General features: G+C 39.6%; 2 protein-coding genes across 2 annotated transcripts; both read left to right on the forward strand.

Annotated features, from left to right (window-relative positions):
- The first annotated feature begins 45 nt into the window (after positions 1–45).
- On the forward strand, positions 46–3,843 carry stmnd1 (stathmin domain containing 1). The gene is made up of 5 exons (XM_034160398.1): positions 46–286; positions 1,183–1,360; positions 1,440–1,579; positions 2,497–2,628; positions 3,376–3,843. Exons 1-5 carry the CDS (start codon positions 218–220, stop codon positions 3,841–3,843), a joined length of 987 nt encoding a protein of 328 aa, XP_034016289.1. The 5' UTR covers positions 46–217.
- A 1,967-nt stretch (positions 3,844–5,810) lies between these two features.
- On the forward strand, positions 5,811–23,272 carry rbm24a (RNA binding motif protein 24a). The gene is made up of 4 exons (XM_034160826.1): positions 5,811–6,396; positions 7,024–7,147; positions 10,018–10,072; positions 19,744–23,272. Exons 1-4 carry the CDS (start codon positions 6,229–6,231, stop codon positions 20,096–20,098), a joined length of 702 nt encoding a protein of 233 aa, XP_034016717.1. The 5' UTR covers positions 5,811–6,228; the 3' UTR covers positions 20,099–23,272.
- Positions 23,273–24,958: the final 1,686 nt, after the last annotated feature.

Genomic DNA, 24,958 nt, shown 5'->3' on the forward strand with positions numbered 1-24,958 from the left:
TGAGACTGTTTTGTTGTCGTGACGGCCACGCCCACTTTCACCTCTTTAACCTGGTCAGATTTGTTGTAGCAACGGCCCCTAGCAACGCATCGGATCCACGGAGACGGTGTGTTTAGTGAAGGAATTCACATTGGTCGATGCCCCGGGTTGAGTCAGTTTTTCGATCGCAACATCTCACACTTGGACTTGTTTGAGATATCTGAGCTCTGACGGGACTATGGGGTGCGCTGCTTCCACAAACAATGTGGTAAAACCGCTGCCACCCGAAGTGCAGGAAGGAGACGAGGTAGGACCCGAAACAATCCGACACTTTCCGAAGCCGGTTCTTAACATGTCTGCTAACCACACACCGGCGGATATTAATAAACACATTACAATGCAAATAAATATAGACTGAGACAGAACCGCAGACCGTCCCCACTGTCCGCTGGTTGTTTTGAGCATTTTGAAAAAGTTAAATCATTCTTGAAGCAGTTGTTTCTGTGTTGAATACAATGAAACTTGTTTCATTTGCACTTTTCCAAGGCTTCAAAAATACTGAACTGTCTGTGTGCTTCAGAGAAGTGAATCATTTTCTAAAAGCTGTTAATGTTTTATCTTTTGAAACAGTAATTTCCTGAAATTTTATTTGGTGTGTTTCACATTTCACAGCAGTGCACCATTGCTCATAAGCGTTTAGTGTGTATCCGGCATTTCATGATTTTCTGAAGCAGTTAATTTGGTTAGTTTCATTCTCTGATTTATTTGAAGCGTTTATGACTGAAACCCACCCCGTTGCTATGCCTGTGTGCAGAACAGATAGTTTTCCAGAGCTGTGTGTTATTCTTAAACTAAAATTCAGCAATATTTCCAAATTAATATCTGCACCATGGTTGCTGTCAGTGCAAATAAAGTTGTTTTTTTTCTGGCAGGAAATCAATCTGAACTGCAATTATGTGTATGCTTTGAGACATTGCGACGCATTTACCTATATTATTTTTAAAACACATTTTTATTATTTCAGAAGTGAAGGCTGTACTAATTAAAACTTTGCAAATTTATTTGTTGTAGTTGTGGCATGCATGCTGTGTTGATGGAAATATGTTACCATGACAACATGACACCATGTAGTGTTAAGGTGGGGGAAGTAAAAATGTTCCCAAGTTCTGCACTGGAAGTTTTTTTATGGCTCGATCACTTCAGGATGATACAGGCAGTAAACACAGCAACCGTGGAGACTCTGCAGTGTCAAAAGTCACCACAGATAGTGGGGTGGTGATGGAGAACAGAGAAATCCCCGAGGTGCCGGGAATATTGCCCAGACGACTCCCGCCACTGATACCAAACACAGAAAGCGAGGGAAGAGTAAATGTACAAGATGGTGAGTCCCTGAGGTCACATCACACATTATAAATAAAATGGGCTTGGTCACACCTCATACGATTTTATTTCACCTAAAGCCAGCCTCAGCTTCCTGCAGCAGACGAGCGCAGAACCAAAGTCCAGTGAGATTCTGGGTGAGCCGCTGACCCGAGCCATCTTTCCTGACCGCCAGCCCAAACAGAAGGGCAGCATAGCCTGGGAAGCCTACAGCATTATGGTGTGTATCTCTAGTCCACGTGGAACCATCAGCTTGCAGAAATGAATAAAGACAATATTATCTTGGACTGTGGATGATTTAATGTTGTGGTGTAGGTTTGACTGTTCTTGATTTTATAACCTGCATTTCAACTCATCTGCTACAGCGAGTGTAACAAGAAAAGAACACAACTACTTGGTTGGTGTTAATTTCTGCAACAGCAGCAAGCATGGCTGGCTGCCCCAATTACTACATATCAATGCATTCTATCAAAATTATTCTATTTAACTTTGCTTTTGTGTGAGTGGATATTCAAGAAGAATGTCTTCCAGAAGAGATTGTGCTGCCCGGATAACTGAGTTCAGTGAATGTAGCATTATAGGACTGTAGAACCACAAGATGATTAATCCATCATAGTCAGAAATGTGACTGATTAGGTTTTCTCTTGTGTGCATATTTTAGCTCTTATTTTCAATGCAAAGTATGCTGTGAATCCCGTTCAATGCTGCTGTAAGCATTAAACATGGATTTCACATTCCTCTGAATTGTAATTATGATGAGACATTGAAACCAAAGAAAACTCATGAAATTATAAAGTGATGAGCAGCACCAGTAGCTAATGCTGTGGAAGATTATACAAGTATTTATCAAGAAATTCCAGGTTTTTGTCTTTGCTCCATTTCATTGAGGTAAGCCCAGTCTCCCGAATGCATTTTGAGCTTTTGTCTCCCTCTGCTGAGTGTTTGATTCTACACACATTTTTTCCTGCACGGTCACTTGTTAAAAATAAATAAATAAAGTATCAAAATTTAATTCTTAACTATAGAGTTAAGGTTATTTGATTGTTGCTGAGGTTAAGTAGGGTAAGGTGTGATTGTAATTTTTGGGTGATGTGTTCCTTGAAATAATCGACTGTTCACTGTGTTGATGCCTGACAGCTGGAGGACACAAAGGGGCCCCAGCGAAGGCCTCCAGCCAGACTGAAGTCCCTGAAGGCTTGGAAAGAGCAGAATTCCCCCAGTAAAGAGGCCATGGAGCAGAAGATCAGGCAGGTTGAAGAGAGACGCAAGGTACAGTGTGAGGTCAAGTGCCCATATATACATACTTTCAAGAGTATAAGTGCCAAGTTTCTGTTTACTAGTTTTGGAGTTCTTGTGACTTATACTCCAGTGTGATTTATATACAGAAAACAAACACGTTTGTAATTAATAATAACTATAAAAAGAGAGCTTTGAATAAAAGCACTAAGCAAAATAAACTCCAATAATAAAAGAACAACTGCCAACAAGAAAAAGTACAACAATGCACAAAAATACTAAACTATAAAGAGCTGGTAATACAGAAAAAAGGTTACGCTTATACTCCAGTGCAACTTCTAATATGGAAAATACAGCCCAGTCTCATGTTTTTTTTTTTCGTGCTCCTGTCATGAAATGAGTCAAATTTTCGTGACAGGGTTTTTTTTATAAAACTCCCTATTACTAACACTACTCCTACCCCCAACCTTAACCATAACCTAATCCTACTCCTTCCCCCCACCCTAACCATAACCACCCCCCCTTCACTTTTACTTTTGTGCAGCCATCACGGAATGAATTAGAATGAATTCATGCTGTCGTGAAGAAAATGAGGCGCTTTTCGTCACAATATCACAAACTGATAGATTAATGTATATTTCATGCTGCTGAATCACGACATGCCTTGAGACTGGGTTGGGAAAATACTGTATTTGGACATTGACAATATTGTTGCAGTTTCATTTCTCACACTCAGATTTAATCACACATTTAATTCTTTCTTCCTCCCCTTCATCTTAGTTAAGGGAAGATAAATTCAAGACACTTATGAGGGCCCAATCAGCCTGTGTTCGACCCCCGGTCCCTGCCTCCTTTGCAAAAAACAAAGAGGACCCAACTGTCACTCCTGTGGAACCACTACAGCTGACTTCTGTGCCTGAGCCTACTGGGACCCCAAAAAACAGCAAACACTTCCAAGTTCTGCTTCACATTCAAGCTGCTGAGGATGGAGACTTGACAAGAGAGGGTGAAGAGGATGACAGGGAGTGGAGCAGAGCGGTGGGCGCGGCAGATGAAAGAGGACAGGTGCACGAGGAAGCAGCAAGCAGAGATCCCAAGCAGCAACAGAAGAAAGGACAGAACGGAAGTGAAGATGATGGCGAGCTCAAAGAGGAGGAAAATGTGGAGTTCCACCTCCTCACAGCCTCAGTGGAACTCGAAAGTGACTCTACCTTCCAACACGTAAAAGACAATGATGAGACATTTTAATATGTGCACCATGAATGAGTAATAGGAAGTCAAGTGTGCATGAGGGAGGCTGCCAAAATGCCATTTGCACCATTGAGTGGAGCTTATCAGGACCCGTTTGCAAAGATAAACAAAGCATAAACTCTATAGAATCTTTCTACAACTGTGATCGGCTATGAAGCTGACAATTTAAAGAACTATTAAAACATAATGTTATGAGCAATGAAGTTTTTTTAATTGAGTGAAACATCACAATGATATGTTTTAGCTCTGTGATAAGCACAGAAGAATATGAGGGTTTTCTCTTCTATGCGGTATAATTTACCTCCGTGATCTATTTAATATGAGTATTATTAATATTCTTGCCAACATACAACATTTTAATTTTACATTCAAATGTGGAATGTGGCTCCCGCACTTTGAGTAGCTCTGTTGGACATTAGAGGGCGCTGTTTGATTTCTTTAAGGCTGTACTATCTAAAGACAGTTTATATAACAAACAAAAAAGTTTATTTTATTAAAAAAGAGATGTTTAAAGTTACCATGAATTAAAAATAACTTTTTTTCCCTCCCATGTGTCATTTTGATGGCCACTGTGTACACCGTGTGATGTCCCTTGAGTGTTCAGCTGTTTCTGTGACCTTTGACCTTAATATCCCCCATGACTAACAGGTGTGAGCTCCATGGTAACATCCAGAAAACTACTTTAGACTCTACCAGCCTTTGTTCTGATGAAACATCCAAATTTATTTTACAAATCAACCAGGTAATTATCATTTATATTACTGTGATAGAAAAGAAATCAATTTTTTTTATAGGTTCTGAAGTTTTGGATACTCCGACAAAGAGGATGCAACCAGACCACATTCGCCATTGTTGATCTTGGGAAACTGGATATGGTTTTCATGACTCATTCAGACTGACAGGAACAAGCGGCTGCATTAATAAAATAGTGAGAGGACACAAAGAGACTCTCAGGTTGCAGTTTCTCATCTACAGTAACTATCCACTAAAAAAAATGTGAAGGTTTTCTAAGTTTACATATGTATGTTTTTTTTTAAATGATAAAATATCTATTTGAGGCATCTCCTTTAAATTATAAGAAAATAATACTGACTTTCACCTGTTTTTTAAAGTAATTTTTATTATAGAGTGATCATCAGTAACTTTTTACGTTTTGTACACCTACAAAGAAATCAAGTATAAGGTATTATATATTAGTTTCTTGAATGAAATAGGGAAAGAAAAATACTTGAATTTTCTTACCATAGGAATGGTTGGACAATTAAATTTTGGCTGACTGATTTACTGATGAAAGGTGAAACTGCATTTTTTTTTTTTTAATCAAAATTTCAGAGGGCTGAAACCCTTGCACTGTAATAAATAAATGTGCGTCTGAATTTTTGGTTTAATTAATTGCAAAACACAGCTTTATTTCTAATTTTTTTACAGGCCGAAAATTCAGAAAATAAATAAATAAAATAATGACCTGATTAATCTGTGAAATGCTTTTTGATAAGTTTTCCTCGCTGAATATTGAATATTACTTTTTATTTATTTAAAAGCTAAAATATCAAATATTGGTGTTCTAAAGGTGTTGTTCACAGAAACACCGCAGTATATACCACTCAAAAACATTTGCTACCATATTCACAACGTTCAGAAACGTCCGAGTGAAGTGATGCAACTGATCCTAAATACTTCCGAAACCATCAACTGTGCGTAATTACGCATGACGCACTGCCCACAGTAGATTAAACGGTAAAAATTACGCAGTGTGCTTAATTGGCTGCTTAAAATGTGATTTTGCAATATCGAAATCCAACAGCTATAATGCACAGAATAAACTTGAAATTAAAAATATATATATATTCTGAACAGACATAAAATCAGAATCCACTTCGCCCCCGATCGTGTCTTGATAATTACTGGCACATGCAGCCTGGGTTGACTTTGACAAGCAGATCCAGTGTTTCAGGCTTCCCAGCTGTTCGCGCGCGTTAGTGGGCGGGCAAACACGCACGGGTCCGATCCTGGGTGGAGTTTTAGGAGCAGCGCTTTTAGGAATGGGTCTCAAACCTATTCCGTTTAGACAGCAGAGTTACCAAGAGAGAGCTGAAAACACCTGGTGATCTGTTTGGGACAATCAGCTCAAAAAAAAAAAAAAAACAAACAAAAAAAATCCATCCCCACCAACAACAGCTCCTCTACTGTCGGAAACTAAATCTACCTCCAAGTTTCTTTTTTTGGTTGTTTTTGTCTCACTTTTGTTTTCTGAGAAAAGTAACAGAGCCGATCTCCATCTTCCAAAGAGTTACTGATAAGGAGACACTGCACTATTTTTTATTGTTCTTATTTATTATATATTTTTGGGTTTTTTTCGTGTGTGTGTTTTTTGCACTAACTATGCACACCACGCAAAAGGACACGACCTACACGAAGATTTTTGTCGGGGGTTTACCTTACCACACCACGGATTCCAGTCTCAGGAAATATTTTGAAGTTTTCGGTGAGATTGAAGAAGCGGTGGTCATCACCGACAGACAGACCGGAAAGTCCAGGGGTTATGGATTTGTGAGTAGAACATTTTTCTGATTGTTTAAAAGTGTATTTGCTAGTAAGTGGTGTTTGTTTTCCGCCCTTTCAAATAAATAAACAAATAAATCCACCACGTGTCTGTCACAGCCCCATCGCGGATGTTTAGTTTGTCGGTGACTCTGACAAAATGTGTCAGTTGACACTTGTGAAATCTGGTAACTTCCAAGCTGTTGCGTGTTGGTATGCGCCCGGACACGTTTTTAAACCGACAGGCAAACGTAACGCACGATGATTTCACGGTTTTCTCCGACACATATTAACTGTCAGCTCTACGGTGGCCGAGAAGTATTAATAAGTACTTCGATTGGCTCCTCATTATTGTGTTTAGTGATGCAAATTACATTTTAATTTATATATATTTATGTTTATGCAAATCTGGTCATTGCCAACATGACGTTTAACTGTAGAATTTGTCGCAATTGTTCATTTCACTCACAGAAAAGAGTGCTTTTGGTCAGATCAGTGTGCTGTGTTTTTTTTATTGGAGCCACGTGGGTTTGGCCCACGAAGGTTGACCTCAGACAGTCACATCATTTCAGTTCAGTCTTCATTTGTGTTGCCAAAGGTTCTCCTGTTGTGTGTGTGTGTGTTGGTTCCTGTCAGGTCACGATGGCGGATCGCTCGGCTGCAGACCGTGCCTGTAAGGACCCCAACCCCATCATCGATGGCAGGAAGGCCAATGTCAACCTGGCCTACCTGGGGGCCAAACCTCGGGTGATGCAGCCAGGTAAGAACCCGCAGGAAGATGATAAGTAAGTGACAAAAGGGTTTGATCAGATTATTATCATAAATATCGATTTTATGTAAGAATTGTCTACCGGATGCAGGATTTTCATTGGTGCAAAAAGCAAAGTGCGTTGTGCTGATATTATATCAAGTATCAGTATCACACAGCAGCAAACTGTATTTTTAGGATCTTGAAGTGGATCAGTGTATTTATTAGTGAAGAAGAAAAACTTTAGTTTCATCTGAGATATTGTTTATGTTTTTAAGGTTCATAGCTGCTGCTGATGTAAAAAAAAAAAAAAATCCCCAAATACATGCAGACCTGGGGCCTGTACTACGAAGCGGGGTTACTGGCTTATCAGGGTAACTTTGGGAGTAAGTTGATGACGTGTGGAGTAACTTCTCGGTTAACCCGTACTACGAAAGGTGGATAGGTTTTGATCGAGGTATGCTGCCATGGCAATTTATGCTGTGCGCCAAACCTGCTCAGAGCAGGTTATCTTCTCGGTTAGCTTGAGGTTTTCGCTTAACCACTCCCTTTATAAGTACCGTCCATCCACCTTCAATCACTCCGAAGACAATGCCGGCCTACCTGGATGATCCGTGTGATATTGGGGCACAAATTGTGAGGGGCTCTCTTCGCAGGGCGAGGGTTTTTAAAGACCGCCAGAATCTGCTGACATACCCGGACGATATTCTCTATGAAAGATATAGATGCTTAGCCGAGGGAATTCGTTATCTTTGTCAGCTGATCGGGCCAGAAGTCTGTAACATCACCCATCGTACACTGTAAAAAAAGACTGTTGTTTTTACAGGAAAACACTGGCAGCTGTGGTTACCAGGGAATTCCTGTAAAAAATACAGCAGTTAAATGTACAAAAAAAGAGAGCTCTTGTTTGTAGATTTAACAGTTCTTTTAATGTGAGTCAGCCGTGGTTCATTCACTGTAAATCCTTATACATATTATGTCTGTAATGTTATCTACTGTGCTGCTGTATGTTTTACAGGAATTCCCTGGTAACCACAGCTGCCAGCGTTTTCCTGTAAAAACAAGTCATTTTTTACAGTGTAGCAATGCCCCGACGATCGAGCAGATAATGTGCCTTGTGCCTGTTTTGCCAGTGGACAATTTATGTATTCCATCGGTGATGCTGAACATCTGAGCAAGAATACTGTATGTCTTATGATTCGCAAGGTAGTACTTGCTCTATGTAAACTGTTGGATGCATTTGTCGTTTTCCCTGGCCATTTATCCGCAATGCAAATCAAAGAAGGGTTTTATGCAATCGCGGGTAATTACTAATATCAAAATAGGTCTAATGCATGTCCATTAATTAGGCAAAGTGGGGCTTATCAAGCTATGAATATAAACCTACCGTTCTGAAGGATGTTTTTATATTTCATCTTCACCTGCTGCCAGGTGCGTTTGGCACTGCTATTGCATCTGAAATATTGACAGGATTAGGAATAGCAATCATACAGTCAAGGTAGCCTATTCAGGAAACATTAAATTAACTTAACATTTATTAGTAGGCCTGTGCCCACTTCTGAATCGTGTTGCATCTGGGCGTAATTAATGAAAGAGGGGCATTTTTTTTACACATATTAGACATTCCACGGGTTAGTCATCTGTAACAGATTTGGGGAACAATTGAATTGTACGTACGCATTTACCCGATCAGCAATACATTGCCAACGAGCCTGTCTTGCTTTATTGGCAGACAATGTGTTTGATTTCCCCCTTAACATTAATTTAAATTCCTCGTAGCTCAGCATAATAATCGTGCATTCTTCTTCGGTAAAGTAAGGGGACCGCGCCATCATTGAAAAATGGTGACGTGTGCCGCACCCTGCCCCTTTTATGTGAACGCGCACAAACTCCAATTAGGTTAACACAGGTTCAACAAATCAACATCTTATTCCGTGTCGTAGTACCAATTAACATCACTTGAGAAGACCAGGTTTTGTCAACCCCGGTTTAAGAGGTTGACCCTGGGTTACATCTGAGTAAGTTAACCCCGCTTCGTAGTACAGGCCCCAGGTAGCTTAGTGGCAAAAGTGTGGACTGCCACCCAAAAGTCTGGGGTTCAAGTCCCACTGAAGCAGGTCATCTGTGTCTTAAAACAAGATATTTGATCTGCATGGTATTACAGATTTTGTGATAGTTTGGAGTAAAAACCTGCATATTGGTACACATAACATTCACCTCAGGTAATCATTTAGAAGGGAAACCTGCAGACTGATGTACATATTGCTAACGACAATCAACGATCTGCAGGTTTTACGGGAGTGACTGGAATGAAAACCTTAGAAACTGATGCAGATGACTGTTTGGAATGAAAATTTACACACTGTTACACATGTTGGCAACGAAAGACAAGAGTCCTGCAGGTTATCATGATACTCTGGAATGAAACCCTGCAGACTGTTGCGCCTATTGCCAACAACATTCAGCAGGTTTTTGTGATTGTTTGCAATAAAAGCTTGCAGATTGTAGCTGGATGGAAAACCTGTGGTCTGTTACACGTGTGTAGTGGCAACAAGAGTTTGCAGGTTTTCATCATCATGTGAAACAAAAACCTACATAATCATCACTGCAGCTGATCATTTGGAATGAAAACCTGCAGACTGCTGCACATCAGCATCAACTCAGTGTTTTGGAATAAAACCTGCCATCTGTTGTACATGCTGGCCAATATCAGTGAAGAGTTGGCAGGTTTTAATGATCATTTACGACAAGAATCTGCAGACGGATGCGTTGCGTGTGTGTGTGTATGTGTGTGTGTGTGTGTGTACGGCACATTATTGACAACCATATGTCACATTCATTTTTGCTTTTGATTTCATTATTTCTGTTCCCCCCCCCCACAGGATTTACCTTTGGTGTTCCTCAGATTCACCCTGCGTTCATTCAGAGACCCTATGGGTAAGAACCCACAAGTCCACATGCTGTGTGCAGGAGTGTTTTCACCTGTTCTAATGGGATATTATCAGCCTACTTTAACTTATTTAGCTTTTTCTCATGTTTTCTGTTCACAAGGTGGACAGTGTGTGACTATGAGTTGATACTTTTGTTATTGTCCTCCAAGAAGCAGAGTTTGCTGAGTGGACTGTGATGGAAAGTCACATCCTGTCTCAATGTTGTCTATCTTTCGACAGGCTTGCTCTCGATTAATCTAACTGTGCCGCTTTGTGGAATAGTTCTGCCAGTAATCACAGATCAGACAAAGGAATTACCCGTAGGCTCAAAGGCACACAAGCTCAAAACGGTGATTACAGATGCATGTATGTTGGTTTCTGTTTCACTTTGACTTTTTAATTATTATTTAAATGGAACTTAGAGCTTTGTGTGCCGTTATGAAGTGGTGTTTTTAGCTAAACCGTGTGCTTTTTAATTTAATAATGAAAAAAAAATGCTGAATTGATTGAATTTTTGGGGTGATCTTTTTTCCCCTGTTCTGTGAATGTGTGTTCCCAAAACAGAGCAATTTTTATAGCTTTCAGCTTGTTTTTGATTTTATTCATTTTGTTTAATACTATATGGTGTTTCATGTTTTTTTGTGTGGTTGTCTTGTTGGAGTGAGTGGTGAATTTTTGTGTGACGTGTTTTCTTTTGGTCCCTCATATTATTTTTGCCAGTGCAAAATAAGAAAAACCTACAGGCACTTTATTAGGTACACCTTGCAAGTACTGGGTTGGACCCCCTTTTGACTGATGCAGAACTGCCTTAGTTCATATGTATGGTGCAAATTCCAACAAGGTGCTGGAAACTTTCCTCTAAAACTTTGATCCATGTTGACATGATAGCATCATGCAGTTGCCACAACATTACACTAGCAGCCCAAATTACTGATACGCGGCAGGTCGGATCCATGCTTTCATGTTGTTTTGGCCACCTTTCTAAAACTTGGACATTCCAGAAGAAATTGAGACTCATCAGATCAGACATCAGGGCTTCAGACCAGAATGCATTTTTTTCCAAGTGGTTCTTTGTGAGCAGAATCAGTATTTAAACATTTCCACCTTAAAATGATCCTACGCGAATGGGTTAGAACAAAATGAAATGCTGGTTATTAAGAAGAAGAAGAAACTTTATTGTCTTTTACAAGAAATACAACAGAATTCTGTCTGGCAGCATCTCTTTTTTAGCAGCTACAATGTCACAGGTATAGAGAAGAGAAAAATAATACCAATAACAAAAGCAGTCAGAGATTTCTGACATCCGCCAATCCGGATCCGGATCCAGATCACCTCCCAAATTCAGTGGAGTCTTCCATGGCCTAATATCTATCTATGGTGCACATTTGATGAGAATCTGTCAAGTAGTTTTGACGTAATCCTGCTAACAGACAGACAGATAATAAAAAAACTGATTTTTTTTTTTACGTCCTTGGTGGACATAATAATTTTAAACAGTAAGATAAGTAATAAATATTAAGTGTAGAATATGTTATATATAAGTACTTTGTATTAAACTAGTGCAAAAACAGTTGTGTTAATGTTCGGTGGAGTCGTAGACACTCATTTGCTGCTTCAAACTACAAAATCCGGGGCTCGGCACTGCCACCAACGGACCTCAGGCCATATGTAGGGTTTACTTATTCTTCTTTTATAAGCCTGTGTGACATAACAGTGTGTGTGTGTGTGTGTGTGTGCCTGGGTGCTTTGTATGCCCACTGGCATGTTTTCATGCAGCTCAGCGCACCAGTCTCCAGTGCGACACAAACAAATATCTGGATATGTCTCTCTCATTGTGTCGGTGGCAGCTTTCATCACATGGGCTCGTGGTGTTAGCGAAAACAAGCACACCCATTGTGCCACACAAAGCTATGAATGCTGAGTGCTGACTCTGCAGTCGCACAAAGTAACGCGCGCGTGTGTGAGTGTAGCTGGGCAGGAGTTAGGGTTAATATGGCCATTTAAACAGGGTCAGAGTGGGTGTCACAGGGCCAGAACCTTTATGCTGTCAATCGTAACATCTTCCTCATCAGTACCTTCGACATGGATATCACCAAACCAGAGCGGTGCAAATCTGAACCTTCAGTTTTTCTATCAAGAAGCTGCAACACCTGCTTGACACAGAGTTACGCAAATTAACTAGTCCACTGTGAATTAGCCTCACTGAAATATTTACTTCTCTGTGGCCTTGACATGTGAGCAGTTCTGTCCAAAAATTTATCCTCAAACAACACACAACCCTTTCACCATATTTAATCCATGTTATATTTAATCTGGATTGAAAACTCATAGAGCTGATTGAAAACTATGATAGAGCTGACTGAAAACTGATAGAGCTGATTTAAAACTATATGTTTAAAACTATGATAGAGCTGATTGAAAACTGAGCTGATTTAAAACTGATAGAGCTGACTGAAAACTGATAGAGTTGATTTAAAACTATATGTTTAAAACTATGATAGAGCTGATTGAAAACTGAGCTGATTTAAAACTGATAGAGCTGACTGAAAACTGATAGAGTTGATTTAAAACTATATGTTTAAAACTATGATAGAGCTGATTGAAAACTGTAATGGAGCTGATTTGAAACTGATAGAGCTCATTTAAAACTATGATAGAGCTGACTGAAAACTGTAATAAAGCTGATTGAAAACTGAGCTGATTTAAAACTATGATAGAGCTGATTTGAAACTGATAGAGATAATTTAAAACTATGATAGAGCTGACTGAAAACTGTAATAAAGCTGATTGAAAACTGAGCTGATTTAAAACTATGATAGAGCTGATTTGAAACTGATAGAGATAATTTAAAACTATGATAGAGCTGACTGAAAACTGTAATAAAGCTGATTGAAAACTGAGCTGATTTAAAACTATGATAGAGCTGATTTGAAACTGATAGAGATAATTTAAAACTATGATAGAGCTGACTGAAAACTGTAATAAAGCTGATTGAAAACTATGATAGAGCAGATTGAAAACTATGATAGAGCTGATTGAAAACAACGATAGAGCTGATTTAAAACTACATGCTAAAAGTATGATCGAGCTGATTTCAGACTATGATAGAGCTGATTTAAAACTATGATAGAGCTGATTTAAAACTGTTTAAAATTATGATAGAGCTGATTGAAAACTGTGATAGAGCTGATTGCAAACAACGATAGAGCTGATTTAAAACTACATGCTAAAAGTATGATCGAGCTGATTTCAGACTATGATAGAGCTGATTTAAAACTATGATAGAGCTGATTTAAAACTATGTTTAAAATTATGATAGAGCTGATTGAAAACTGTGATAGAGCTGATTGCAAACAACGATAGAGCTAAAAGTATGATAGTGCTGATTGAAGACTACGATCGAGCTGATTTCAGACTATGATAGAGCTGATTTCAGACTATATGGAGTGGCACCACTGCAGATTCCCTCCAGATTGTATTTTACATTGTAAAAGTTACTGTGCAGCAACATTCTTCCAAGTTATCAGAATGTTAACAATCACAGATGAATTTTTTTGAAATTGTGGTGCTATAATGCAAAATGAGACATCAAAATCAATGATGGTACAACTGGTCCAACAATCTTCCTGTGGGGGTATGTGGGGGGTGTATTCCAACAAAATGCATTGTTTTGAAACAGTGCCAATGCACTTTAATAATTAAGGAGTTTCCTTTAAAGTATTTTAATAATAAAAAAAAAAAAAATCAGAATTGAGGAAGTTCTTCACTGCAGTGTCCATGTGCATGTAATATAGTGCACAGAGTCCATTTACACAAGCTGGAATTTGACCAATCAGACTAATATTTGTTTTTATTTTTTAAATGATTATACTTACATGTGCCCAAGTCATCCATCTTCAGTATGACTTAATTCTTCCAATCTGCTGCTTGTGAAAACTGCAGTGAACTCATCTTTGTGACTTTTTTTTCTCAGCTGGCTTGAGAGATGATGTCACCGACTCATCCTGGAAACCTGCCTCACCCTGCTGACTGAAAGAATTTCATTAGTGCAAGATTCAGAGGAGACGTTAGTGTCACATGATGAGAAGAAAAATGTTGTTTCTCAGGGTTTCTGAGCAAAAACACAAACTGAAGTGATCTAAACTCCGTTTGCATCAATGACCAACCTTTATGTTGTCCCAGTGTGTGTGTGTAATCAAGAGGCATTAGTGTCCTTTGTATTTTAGTGCCACCCACACCCTACCTCTTTAAAGTTTTTTTTTTTTTTTTTTTTTTATTGCTACTGTTTTTGCTCTTCCCATACTTCCCTTTTTCAGTTTTGTGTGTGTTTGGTTGAGTGCTCATGCTGAGCTCGTGTTGTCATCATTTTTATAACCGGCCTAGTTGAGGTGGACTAATTGTTTTGTTTTTTTTTACCCATTTCTTCCTCTGTGATGTCTTACTGCTGTTTAGTTTTCCCTCTTTTTCTCTGGTCCACACTGTTTTTGGTCTAAATGTGACTGGGTTGGATAATGGAGTGCTGACAATAGGGTTGCCACGATAGATCCTTCTATTTAAAAGATCGCTGATGTGTGCTGATCTCTTTTTTTTTTTTTGCTACATGCACATTTTAAGCTACCTGACCAGTGCATCAAAGTCCAAAACGTACTGCAGCTATAGATTGTATGTTAGTGGAATCTTGTGCAGTCATGCAACCTTCAGTGTTTGCGCTGTTACATTGGTTGGCAAACAAATGTTGGATCCACTCACATTAGCAGGCCCGTCATTATCGGAATGCACAAATCTGCCATCTCTAAATGTGTTGGGCACTTAGACGGTGACACTAAGGAACAATATGTAGAAAACATTAACTAGTCAAGGAGCAGGATCCAAACAATGTGGCTGCACAGTTTAACACGCTGCTTTTGACTTGTGGTTCGACTTGTCACTGCATGTCTCATAGGGTCCGATGACCAAATAACACAAATCAAATCCTAGAATTGAGAACCATCTGGACATGCATATATTCATTGCTAAACATAGAAACCCTGTCCAAAAGTAACACAAGGTTAATGAAGTCAAGTCCAAAAACGTCTAGAGGCAAAATGCACCAAATTTAAAATTCAGCAAAACAGAACAGAACTGGATTGATGAACACGTGCATAATGCGCCGTTCATTAATGAACACTGGAGATTAAAAGAGCAGTTAACTACCCTAATTACCTCACCACCTTTAGTAAATATTGTAGAGAAAGAACAAACGATCGCATATGAAGACGTTCATTGAGGTAAAAACAGTAACATGGAGTGCAACACACACGTGCGCGCACTGGAATCCTGAAGACTAACCTGTAAAAAGAAGAAATATGCCTCCTTTTTTGTGATATTCAAGCCAAAACAAGTTGAGAACAACTTGCGTTTAGTTGTTACACTCGACTTATTAAAGACAGCTTCCACGTCTGCTTCATCATTCCTATCCATTTTTTTTTTCATCTTACTTGGCTTGATGGAAAAACTGTAACACCAAAAACCATTTTTGTCCATGCTGATTGGTGCAGCCATACGCCAATCATGAAACTACCCTGTGTCCTTTGAGTCAGAAGATTCAGAAAGAAAGCATGTCAAAGAATGGGGTTAATGAATTGCTAGTCGTGGTAACAGTAGCTACCTTTCTTGCCACCTTGGGTGGCGGAAAAACAATAATCACATGACCAAATGATGTCAGCTTCCCAGTATTTTCCAAACTCTCATTCCATTTGAAATCTACACTCACACACACACACACACACACACACACACACACACACACACACACACACACTCCAACCGCTTAGTCCAATCAGGAGTCACGGGGGGCTGGAGCCTATCCCAGCAGTCATAGAGCACGAGGTGGGGTTCACCCAGGACAGGACGCCAGTCTGTCGCAGGGCCACAAACAGACAAAAAACACCCACTCGCACACCTATGGACAATTTAAAGATTCCAATCCACCTAACCCACATGTCTTTGGATGTGGGAGGAAACCGGAGCACCCGGAGGAAACCCACATAAACACGGGGAGAACATCCAAACTCCACACAGAAAGGCCACAGATGGGAATTGAACCCATGACCTTCTCGCTGTGAGGCAACAGTGCTAACCACTAATCCACCATGCTGCCATTTGCAATATAGCCAGAATTTATTTATTTATTTAGCAATTTAAAATTGAGTAATAACTTTTTCCAGACATCTGTAAATCTAATTAAACTAAGTCATAGTTGCTCGGTTGAGTTTTCCGTCTAGTCACAAGTTCATCTCAGAACTAGTCGTGTAAATTTCAAAAGCTTCCCTTGTGCTCAGTTATTCTGTTTGCAGACCTTATAGAGTCTGGGAACGTGATAGGACTGTGTCATGGAGGGTAGAATGTGCTTATTGTTCATAAATGTTTATTTAATCAAAACATCCCTGTGGGTACAAAGCACAGCTCCCCCACCCATCCTAACCCACGCTGCCTGTCCAGCTCTTTGTCCTGGAGCAGATGGGGAAGTGACCAGCAGCGTCCTTTTTGAAAACTGTCCAGCTGTCAAAGTTGCACTGACATTTCCACAAAGCTTCTCTGGAATCATATCTTTTTACAACTCTGCCCGTCCTGCAAAAGGAGGGCAACAAAAGCTGAGCCAAACCCGCATGTGACAGACAGACGAGCACAGATGAGCCACAGCTCCTAAAACTTCTCCTCATTCTGCTGCCTCTCTGTAGCTGTGCATCAACAACCACACACAACTTGGAAAGTATGAACAACACCAACAATGTTTTTGCCATAGAATGACATCACACAAAGCCAGATCAACAAACTACAATTCAATAAATGTGATTTTTTTTGTTTTTCACAATAGATAAGAGTATTCAACCCCTTGGTATTACATGCATTTTAATTTTGTTTATGGCATTTCAAACACCAAAAGTCAATCAGTCTTCTCAATATAAAAAAAATTCTCAAATTATCTTCCTTAAACTCAAACTTAAAGTAAATCTCTACAACTTGATATAAATTAATTAAAATATAAAAGCCAAGATGATGGTTGCATAAGTAATGGGCCCCTTTGGCATAATACCTGTAAATAATCAGTTTTATTGCCAGTTTTCTTCAAATAAGTCAAGGGATGGATACATGAACATTTCCAAGTCACTGAATATGTCTTGGAATTTATTTACTTCAATTATGAAGAAATACAAACAGTATGGAACTCTATGGTAAATCTGTGTGGAGTAGACAATTCTTGACTGTCCAAGAAGGAGAAGAGTGAGGAAAGACACCAAGACACCCAGACAACCCAGAAGAAGTTACAGGCTTCTGTGGCTGTGATTGGAGAAATTGTGAATAGTGCATGTTTTGCATTTTGTATCCCCAGTTGCACAGCTTCATGATGAAGTGGTACAGAGGAGGATTTTATTAAAAAGAATCAATCAGCATTTATTTATAAAGCGCTTTACAGCACCGACTGGTGTCCAAAGTGCTTAACATTAAAAACACAAATTTACAAAATAAAACACATATAAAATAAAATTTTAAAACAACACATAAAAAAAAAAACATAAAAATAACAGAACATGTCACCTCCCCACTAAGTGTTAAAGCCAGTTTAAATAAATAAGTCTTTAACTTAGATTTAAAAAGTGCTAGGTCAGGAATAGTACGTAACTCAAGAGGTAGCTCATTCCACAGTCTGGGGCCAGCTACCGCGAAAGCATGATCACCCCAGCGTTTATATCTTGACCTTGGAACATCTAAGTAAAGCTGGCCAGACGCCCTTAACGTCCTACTGTAGGTGCGCAAAGTTAAAATTTCAGACAAGTAGGGAGGTGCAAGGCCATAAATAGCTTTAAAAACAAACATTCAAATTTTAAAATCAATTCTAAAACGAACTGGAAGCCAGTGGAGTGAGTATAGGATGGGCGCAATATGCTCACGTCTAGAAGTGTTTGTCAAAAGACGAGCAGCAGCATTCTGCACCAACTGGAGACGCGCAAGAGACGACTGATTAATGCCCACATAAAGTGCATTACAATAATCAAGTCTGGAGCTGATGAAAGCATGAATGGCCGTCTCAAGATCACGTCTACTGAGAAAGTGCTTTATTTTAGCCAAGAGGCGAAGTTGGAAAAAACTAGCTTTGACAACAGAATTTATCTGTTGATCGAACCTCAAACAGCTGTCAAATATCACTCCCAAATTCTTGACAGCTGGTTTATAGTTAGCCAAAGCACCAAAATTTGGTGTTACCACATTTGGTATGCCAGTGCGCTCAAACACCATGATCTCAGTTTTACCATCATTCAGGTAAAGGAAGTTTCGGGACAGCCACTGCTTTACATCACGAATACAATTAAATAATGATGACAAAGCATCACTCCCATTAGTCCTCACAGGCAGATAGATTTGCAGATCATCTGCATAACAATGAAAGGACAAATTGTGCTGGGTTATAATTGACCCCAATGGCAGAATGTACAAAGAAAATAGAATCGGCCCAAGGACAGATCCCTGCGGCACTCCACAGCACAGAGGAGCAGTTGATGAGGAAAGGTCCCCAATCATGACAGAAAAGCTCCTTTCAGCCAAATATGATCTAAACCACTCAAGTGCAATACCATGAATGCCAATAAAATGTTCCAACCGGGAAACAAGTACTGTGTGATCCACAGTATCAAAGGCTGCTGTGAGGTCCAACAGAACCAGCACAGCAGGATTCCCTGCATCCACCGACAGAGTAATATCATTATGAACTTTTAAAAGTGCTGACTCAGTGCTGTGTCGCGATCTAAACCCAGACTGGAATTTTTCAAGGATGAGATTGTCTTCTAAAAATGATTGTAACTGTAAAAAGACAACCTTTTCTAAAACCTTAGATAGAAATGGCAGATGAGAGACAGGTCTAAAATTGGATAAAACTGATGAGTCCAGGTGAGGTTTTTTAAGAAGAGGTCGAACCACAGCATGTTTAAAAGCAGCTGGAACAGACCCTGATCTAAGGCAAGCATTGATAAAAGTTAGGAGACCCGCCCCAACAGTATTAAAAGCCTCCTTCAGCACCTTAGCTGGAACAACATCAAAAGGAAGACCTGAAAGATCAGCTACAATATGCCAGAAGGTACATCTGAGATGCAAGCCTAGATTTGATGTTTTCGTGAAAGAAAAGGAAATGTACATGTATCCATCCTCTGATTTGTCTGAAGAAAACTGGCAATTAAACTGATTATTTACAAATATTATATCAAAGGGGCTGATTACTTATGCAACAATCATCTTGGCTTTTATATTTTTAATGAAATTATATCAAGTTGTAGAGATTTGCTTTGAGTTAAAGGAAGATCATTTTAGAAATTTTTATATTGAGAAGCCTGATTTACTTTTTTATTTAAAAATGGCATAAACAAATTAAAATGTGTGAAATACCAAGGGGCTGACTTTTTGCAAGGCACTGCAGGCTCAGAGCCTTTATCAACTTCCTCACCTCCACTCTTCACAAAGTGATTTCTATTTTGGCAACCCTATACTCTGCTAATACCTACTAGCAGGCAATTTGGTGTTTCTGACTGGTGGATTGGACTGTGGCTGGGTGCTGGGAGGGTTCTGCTGTTAAAGGTTCTGGGTCTTACAAGTCCCTTTGTGTTTGCTCAGAAACCAACTTATCCCTTTTATGTGTTTGTCCTGCAGCATCCCGGCCCACTACGTGTACCCTCAGGCCTTTGTGCAGCCTAGCGTGGTCATTCCACATGTACAGCCTGCAGCCGCTACACCTGCTGCTGCTTCCTCCCCTTACATTGACTACACTGGTGCCGCGTATGCGCAATATTCTGCAGCCGCAGCCAGCGCCGCAGTCGCCGCCGCTGCGTACGAGCAGTACCCTTACGCCGCCTCCCCTGCTGCTGCGGGCTACGTGGCCACCACCGGCTATGGTTACGCGGTCCAGCAGCCTTTGGCCGCCGCCACCCCAGGCTCAGCTGCTGTAGCCGCTGCAGCCTTCGGCCAGTACCAGCCCCAGCAGCTGCAGGCCGACCGCATGCAGTAGCAGCCATTGCAGCTGCTTGACATGCAAAGAGAGGAGCCCCGCCCCTGGTTGCAGCTGATTGGCCGAGAGAGGGAGCAGCAAAGGAACACGGTGTAACCACGAGAATGGACGAGACGGTGACTTGGAGGCAACGTCGCTTTAAAAAAGGTGATGCATTGGTGAGGTGGTAACTTTAGCTTTCCAACTTGCTGTGCTTCAACCAAAAATAATGGTCAAAATGAAAAAAAAATTGCAGAACAAATATTATATTAACAAATATTATTATTATTATTATCATTACTATATCAACATGGTAGAATGCTTATTTCTTGAGAAGAAATACAGGAACTAATCCCTGTGGATGGTATAGGTGTTAAATTAAGCCTTTAAGTCCTTTTGCTGTCTTTATCGTTAATTTAAGAAAATGTTCTTTTTTCCATGGGGCACTCGGACGTGTTCCACAAGTGTTATTAGTTATTTTATGCCCTCATAACATATATATTTATTATTGTTATTAGATGTCGGGGGCCTTTCTTCTTGTTTTTTTTTTTTTTTTTTTAGGTGCATTTGACAGCGTTAATATTTTCTGATAATCAGGGAAATGGAACTGTTTCCAGTGTTGTTATTATGTGAGTGAAGTTGAGGATCTGGAGAGTCGTAACCTGTCGTGTCCCATATATTTAAAAAGCTGCCTTATTACCTTCCTGATGCTGAATGTCTCTTTTTTTAACTCAGTGTCTCAACCTCTTGACCTAAGCAAACAAATCACCAAGAGACAAAAAAAAAAAAAAAATGCTGCAGGAAAAAAAAATTTAATAAAAAATAAAAATGTCATCAGCTCTAACGTGACTCCTGAACTAAAGGGGGACTTGGAACGCGACAAAGCAAAAGCCACCACCAAAGGAGAGAAAATCCCTTCAGATGGCAAGAAATGGTAAATCACGTTTCTCTCGCGCGTATGCCAGTGCGTGCACGCAGTGTCAAACAAGCGGAGGACAAAGACAAAGGCGCCACAGTTGTGTTTCTCTTTGGCTCTGTGTTTTTGGTTGTGGAGAAACAAAAAAAAAAGAACGAGGGGGTGAGAGCAGCTGCTGGTGGGGGCAAGCAGAGCCACACAGACGGATCTCTCTGGAAAGAATGCATCACTTGTGCTCATTTGTTGAGCTGTCACATTTTAATCCCGGGGCCCACCGACCTTACACCCCTCCACCCGATGCAAAAAGGCACCACGGCCCCACAGCAGGGCCCCCGGTGTCCCTGTCAGCACTTCTACCTCTGTGCTGTGGACTGCAGCCAGGCTACACTCTCTCTCACCAAAGCTACCCCCCCCCCAAAAAAAAACCTGGTCTGCCTCATGTCTGTCAAGAAAACAGTGTTGGCGGTGAAGGAAGTTGGACTGCTGGCTCTTTGACTTTATGTTGTTCTGTGCGCCTTACATTTGTACTGCAGTTTAAAGTTACAGTGTGTAGGATTTAAGCGGGGTTTGTTTAAGCATAAATGGAATATAGCGTTCATAACTATCTGTTTCTGAATGTGTAATTACCTGCAACAACCCAATCCATGTGTTTTCATCATCTTAGAAGGAGCCCTTCTTGTCTACAAGGGAGGGGCCCCTCCCATGGAGGCCGCCATGTTGATACAGTAACCCAGATGAGACAAACTCGCTCTGTATTTTGTAGCACAACCAGAACACTGAAGAAAAAAAAAAAGAGGTTGAATGAGGGTTGCTCATTGGGTAGCGCAGTCTCGTTTGAGGGCGGGTGATAAAGGGGTAAAATATAAAGCATATGACGTAATTTCTCTACTTCTGGGGACGGAAACATGGCACTTCTGACATTTTGGGAAAATTACATGCAAACAAAGTGAAAATACAAAGAAAAAGTGATGATGTGGTAGAAAGTGGACATGTGTTGCGGTTTCTTTATGACCCGGAGCACAAACGTGTCGAGGCGGGTTTGCAGGTGAGAGAACGCAGCTACTCTGGTTAGCTGTGTAGGCTAACACTTACCGACACGACGTCTCCCATTTGCCTCATCTTCCCTTCTCCACTGGGAACCGAAAAAAAACCTCCACTTTTCGTGAATGCTTTAGTGATTGTTGCCAAAAACAAAACAGTATGCCATTTATCCCTGTGAAGTTCTGCTGTGTATATATTGCGCAACGGGAGCGGCCGTTCCCTTAAGTGGTCAAATCCTGTGATATCATGCAGGGTTCAAACGAGACTGCACTGCCCTATTAATAAGGGAGGGTTGCTTGCTCATACACTGTCTACTGGTTGCTAGTGCAAAGCTAACAATTTTGAGAACCCTCATTTTTGTGAAATTGGGGCTCAGATGTATTTCTTAGAAGAGAAGGCAAGAGAGTGTATCCCCCATTATCAAAGAAGCAAAAACATGAAGGGGAGAAAAAAAAATCATAAGCGGTGATGGCAAAATGTAATCTACAACCTCACCACTAGATGGCACTAAATCCTACACAGTCTAGCTTTAAGTGACTTTTTTTTAAGTGAAAAATCTACTATTTAAAATAGGCTATTTATTTTTGAGGTTTGACCGCGTTGATGCTCTGAGAAAAGAGACTTAGCGGCGGTACTGTATTAATAATATTATGTACTCATCTCAAGGTATACATATAAGTTATTGATTAGTTTTAGTAACAATATTATTATTATTATATTAACATAATCAAAAATGTTGATGTAGGAGACATTTAAGATACAATTCTGTAATGTGCACTGTACCTTTTTTTTAATCTTTTGATTCCTTAGAACATGTCGTTACGTATATTAGTTAGCCTAATGCCTTTTCATATGAAAAAAACCTTATTTAAATGCAAGGCTGCTTGCATACAGATTGCATTCTGCCTCTTCTGTGTTTAGATCTGTTGAAAAATATAATAATTTTGAAAAAAAAAAAGCAAAAATGCTGCTTATTCCATTAGAATGTATAGTCATCATTGTTGAAGGTTTCAGTAGCTTATTTTGCTTCAGGTGAGCTATTTTACATTGTTGGGGAATTTTATACTTGAAATATTTCTTACAAGGGAAATATGAAAATAAATGACAATTGTCACTGGATGAAGGCATGTAAAGTGTTACTATTTAAATGCAAAGTCATGTTAATAGTAAAGCCTTTATTTCAGAAAATGCAACACCATTTATTCAAAATTGGAATAAAATGTTCTGAAATGCAATGCTTGGTGACTGTTATTATTATTATTATTATTATTATTATTATTATTTTGCACACGCAGCAATCTGAGAAAATTAGTACATAAGAATCTAACTTCAGGGTGCATTATGTTTGTCTGCTTTTTGCATTTGACCGCAGCTGTGAGATGCTGCTGCTCGTGCAGCACCTCCACTCCTCTTTCAGAATGCTCAAGTTTCCATCATGCCAACGGTTTGCACAAAGAAGACTCCAGTATATCAATGATTCATCTGTGATTGAATCAATAAATTTTGTCAACGACAAACCCCACCTGGTTTCTACCTTCTTTTACAGCTTGCATGTGAAACTGTATCGATGAAATTTAGATTTTTGTGAAAGAGTTTACAAATGGTGTTGACAGGGAATTAAATTGCTCCTTTTTTAAAGGGACAATCGGGCTCCAGAATTAAAATACTGATTATTAGAGGTAATCAGTTCAATTTGATCAAGGGCCAAATTCTTGAATGACACTGTAGGTATTGGACGCAAACAGTTTATTTGCACAAATTGTTGTTTATTCAGTTTGAATTACAGTCGGATTATTCCACCGGGACCTGTTTTTAAATGCTGATGAAACACCTAGTTGCACTTATATGTGTCTGAAAGTAACTTCATAGAGGTTGTTGCTCAGAGGTGTTTGGTGATGGTGATATATTTACATGAGAACAAAGGTCCAAGATTTTAGGGTCCTGGTGTTTCCTGTCTTACTGTATGAATGTTAAACTTGGCAATAACCAGTGACTTAAGGTGATGATTAGATATCTTTGGTACTACATGTTTTAGGAGTAGCCTTGGATCCAGAACAAACTACAGTATTATGAATGATGTGGCACATTTCTCTGGACATGATCCATCACCTAGGTGTCTCAGTTTTGAGGACCTCAATGACTGGAGAAGGCCAAGGAGTAACCTACGTTTCACCTGGCTATGGAAGATCAATGGCTACTGGACGATCAATCCGATAGTTGTCAGGGTTACCCAACACCAAGAAGATCCAATGTGACACATCCTATACAATCAAAGCAGTCACTGAAAAACATCACGTCCAACCACTTGTTTCACACAAATTCATTCCAGTGGTACCCATGGATCCTCCAAAAGGACCTAATGCTAAAGACATCTAGTTGTCAACTTAGGTCACTGGTTATCTTTCAAGTCTCATAACCATATGGAGGTGACCCCTCGACTCCATAAGCTCTTCCCAGATGTCTCAATATTTAAAATGTTGAGGACCCAGAGTCACCAGTGTTAGTACTATAAGTATTTTTTTTTATCAGCGCTAACAAAGTGTGGTTTTAATTTTGTTTTGAGCTGATAACTGTGGAAGAACAGCACCTTGTCAAACAGATGTGCAATTTCACACTATAGTGTCAATCATCATCAGTGTTGGGGAAAGTAACTTTGGAAAGTTACTTCATTAGTTAGTCTATACAGTTATATTTTACAGTTACTTCTTACATTTACTTCATTAGCAGCTGCGGACACCTTGTCGGCAGCTGCTGAATGTAATTAATAAAGTTACTCAATCTAATTTGGTTATTTTTAAGATTTAGTACTCAGAAAAGTAACTATTAGTTACTTTGCTGATTAGTTACTTTTCTGATTGCTCAATTTTACGAGTAACCAAGTTAGATTACTCGTTACCTTATTAGTTACAAGTTTTCTGCAGATT

The sequence above is a fragment of the Thalassophryne amazonica genome, chromosome 20, assembly GCF_902500255.1.
Source record: "Thalassophryne amazonica chromosome 20, fThaAma1.1, whole genome shotgun sequence".
In the NCBI taxonomy this organism is placed as follows: domain Eukaryota; kingdom Metazoa; phylum Chordata; class Actinopteri; order Batrachoidiformes; family Batrachoididae; genus Thalassophryne; species Thalassophryne amazonica.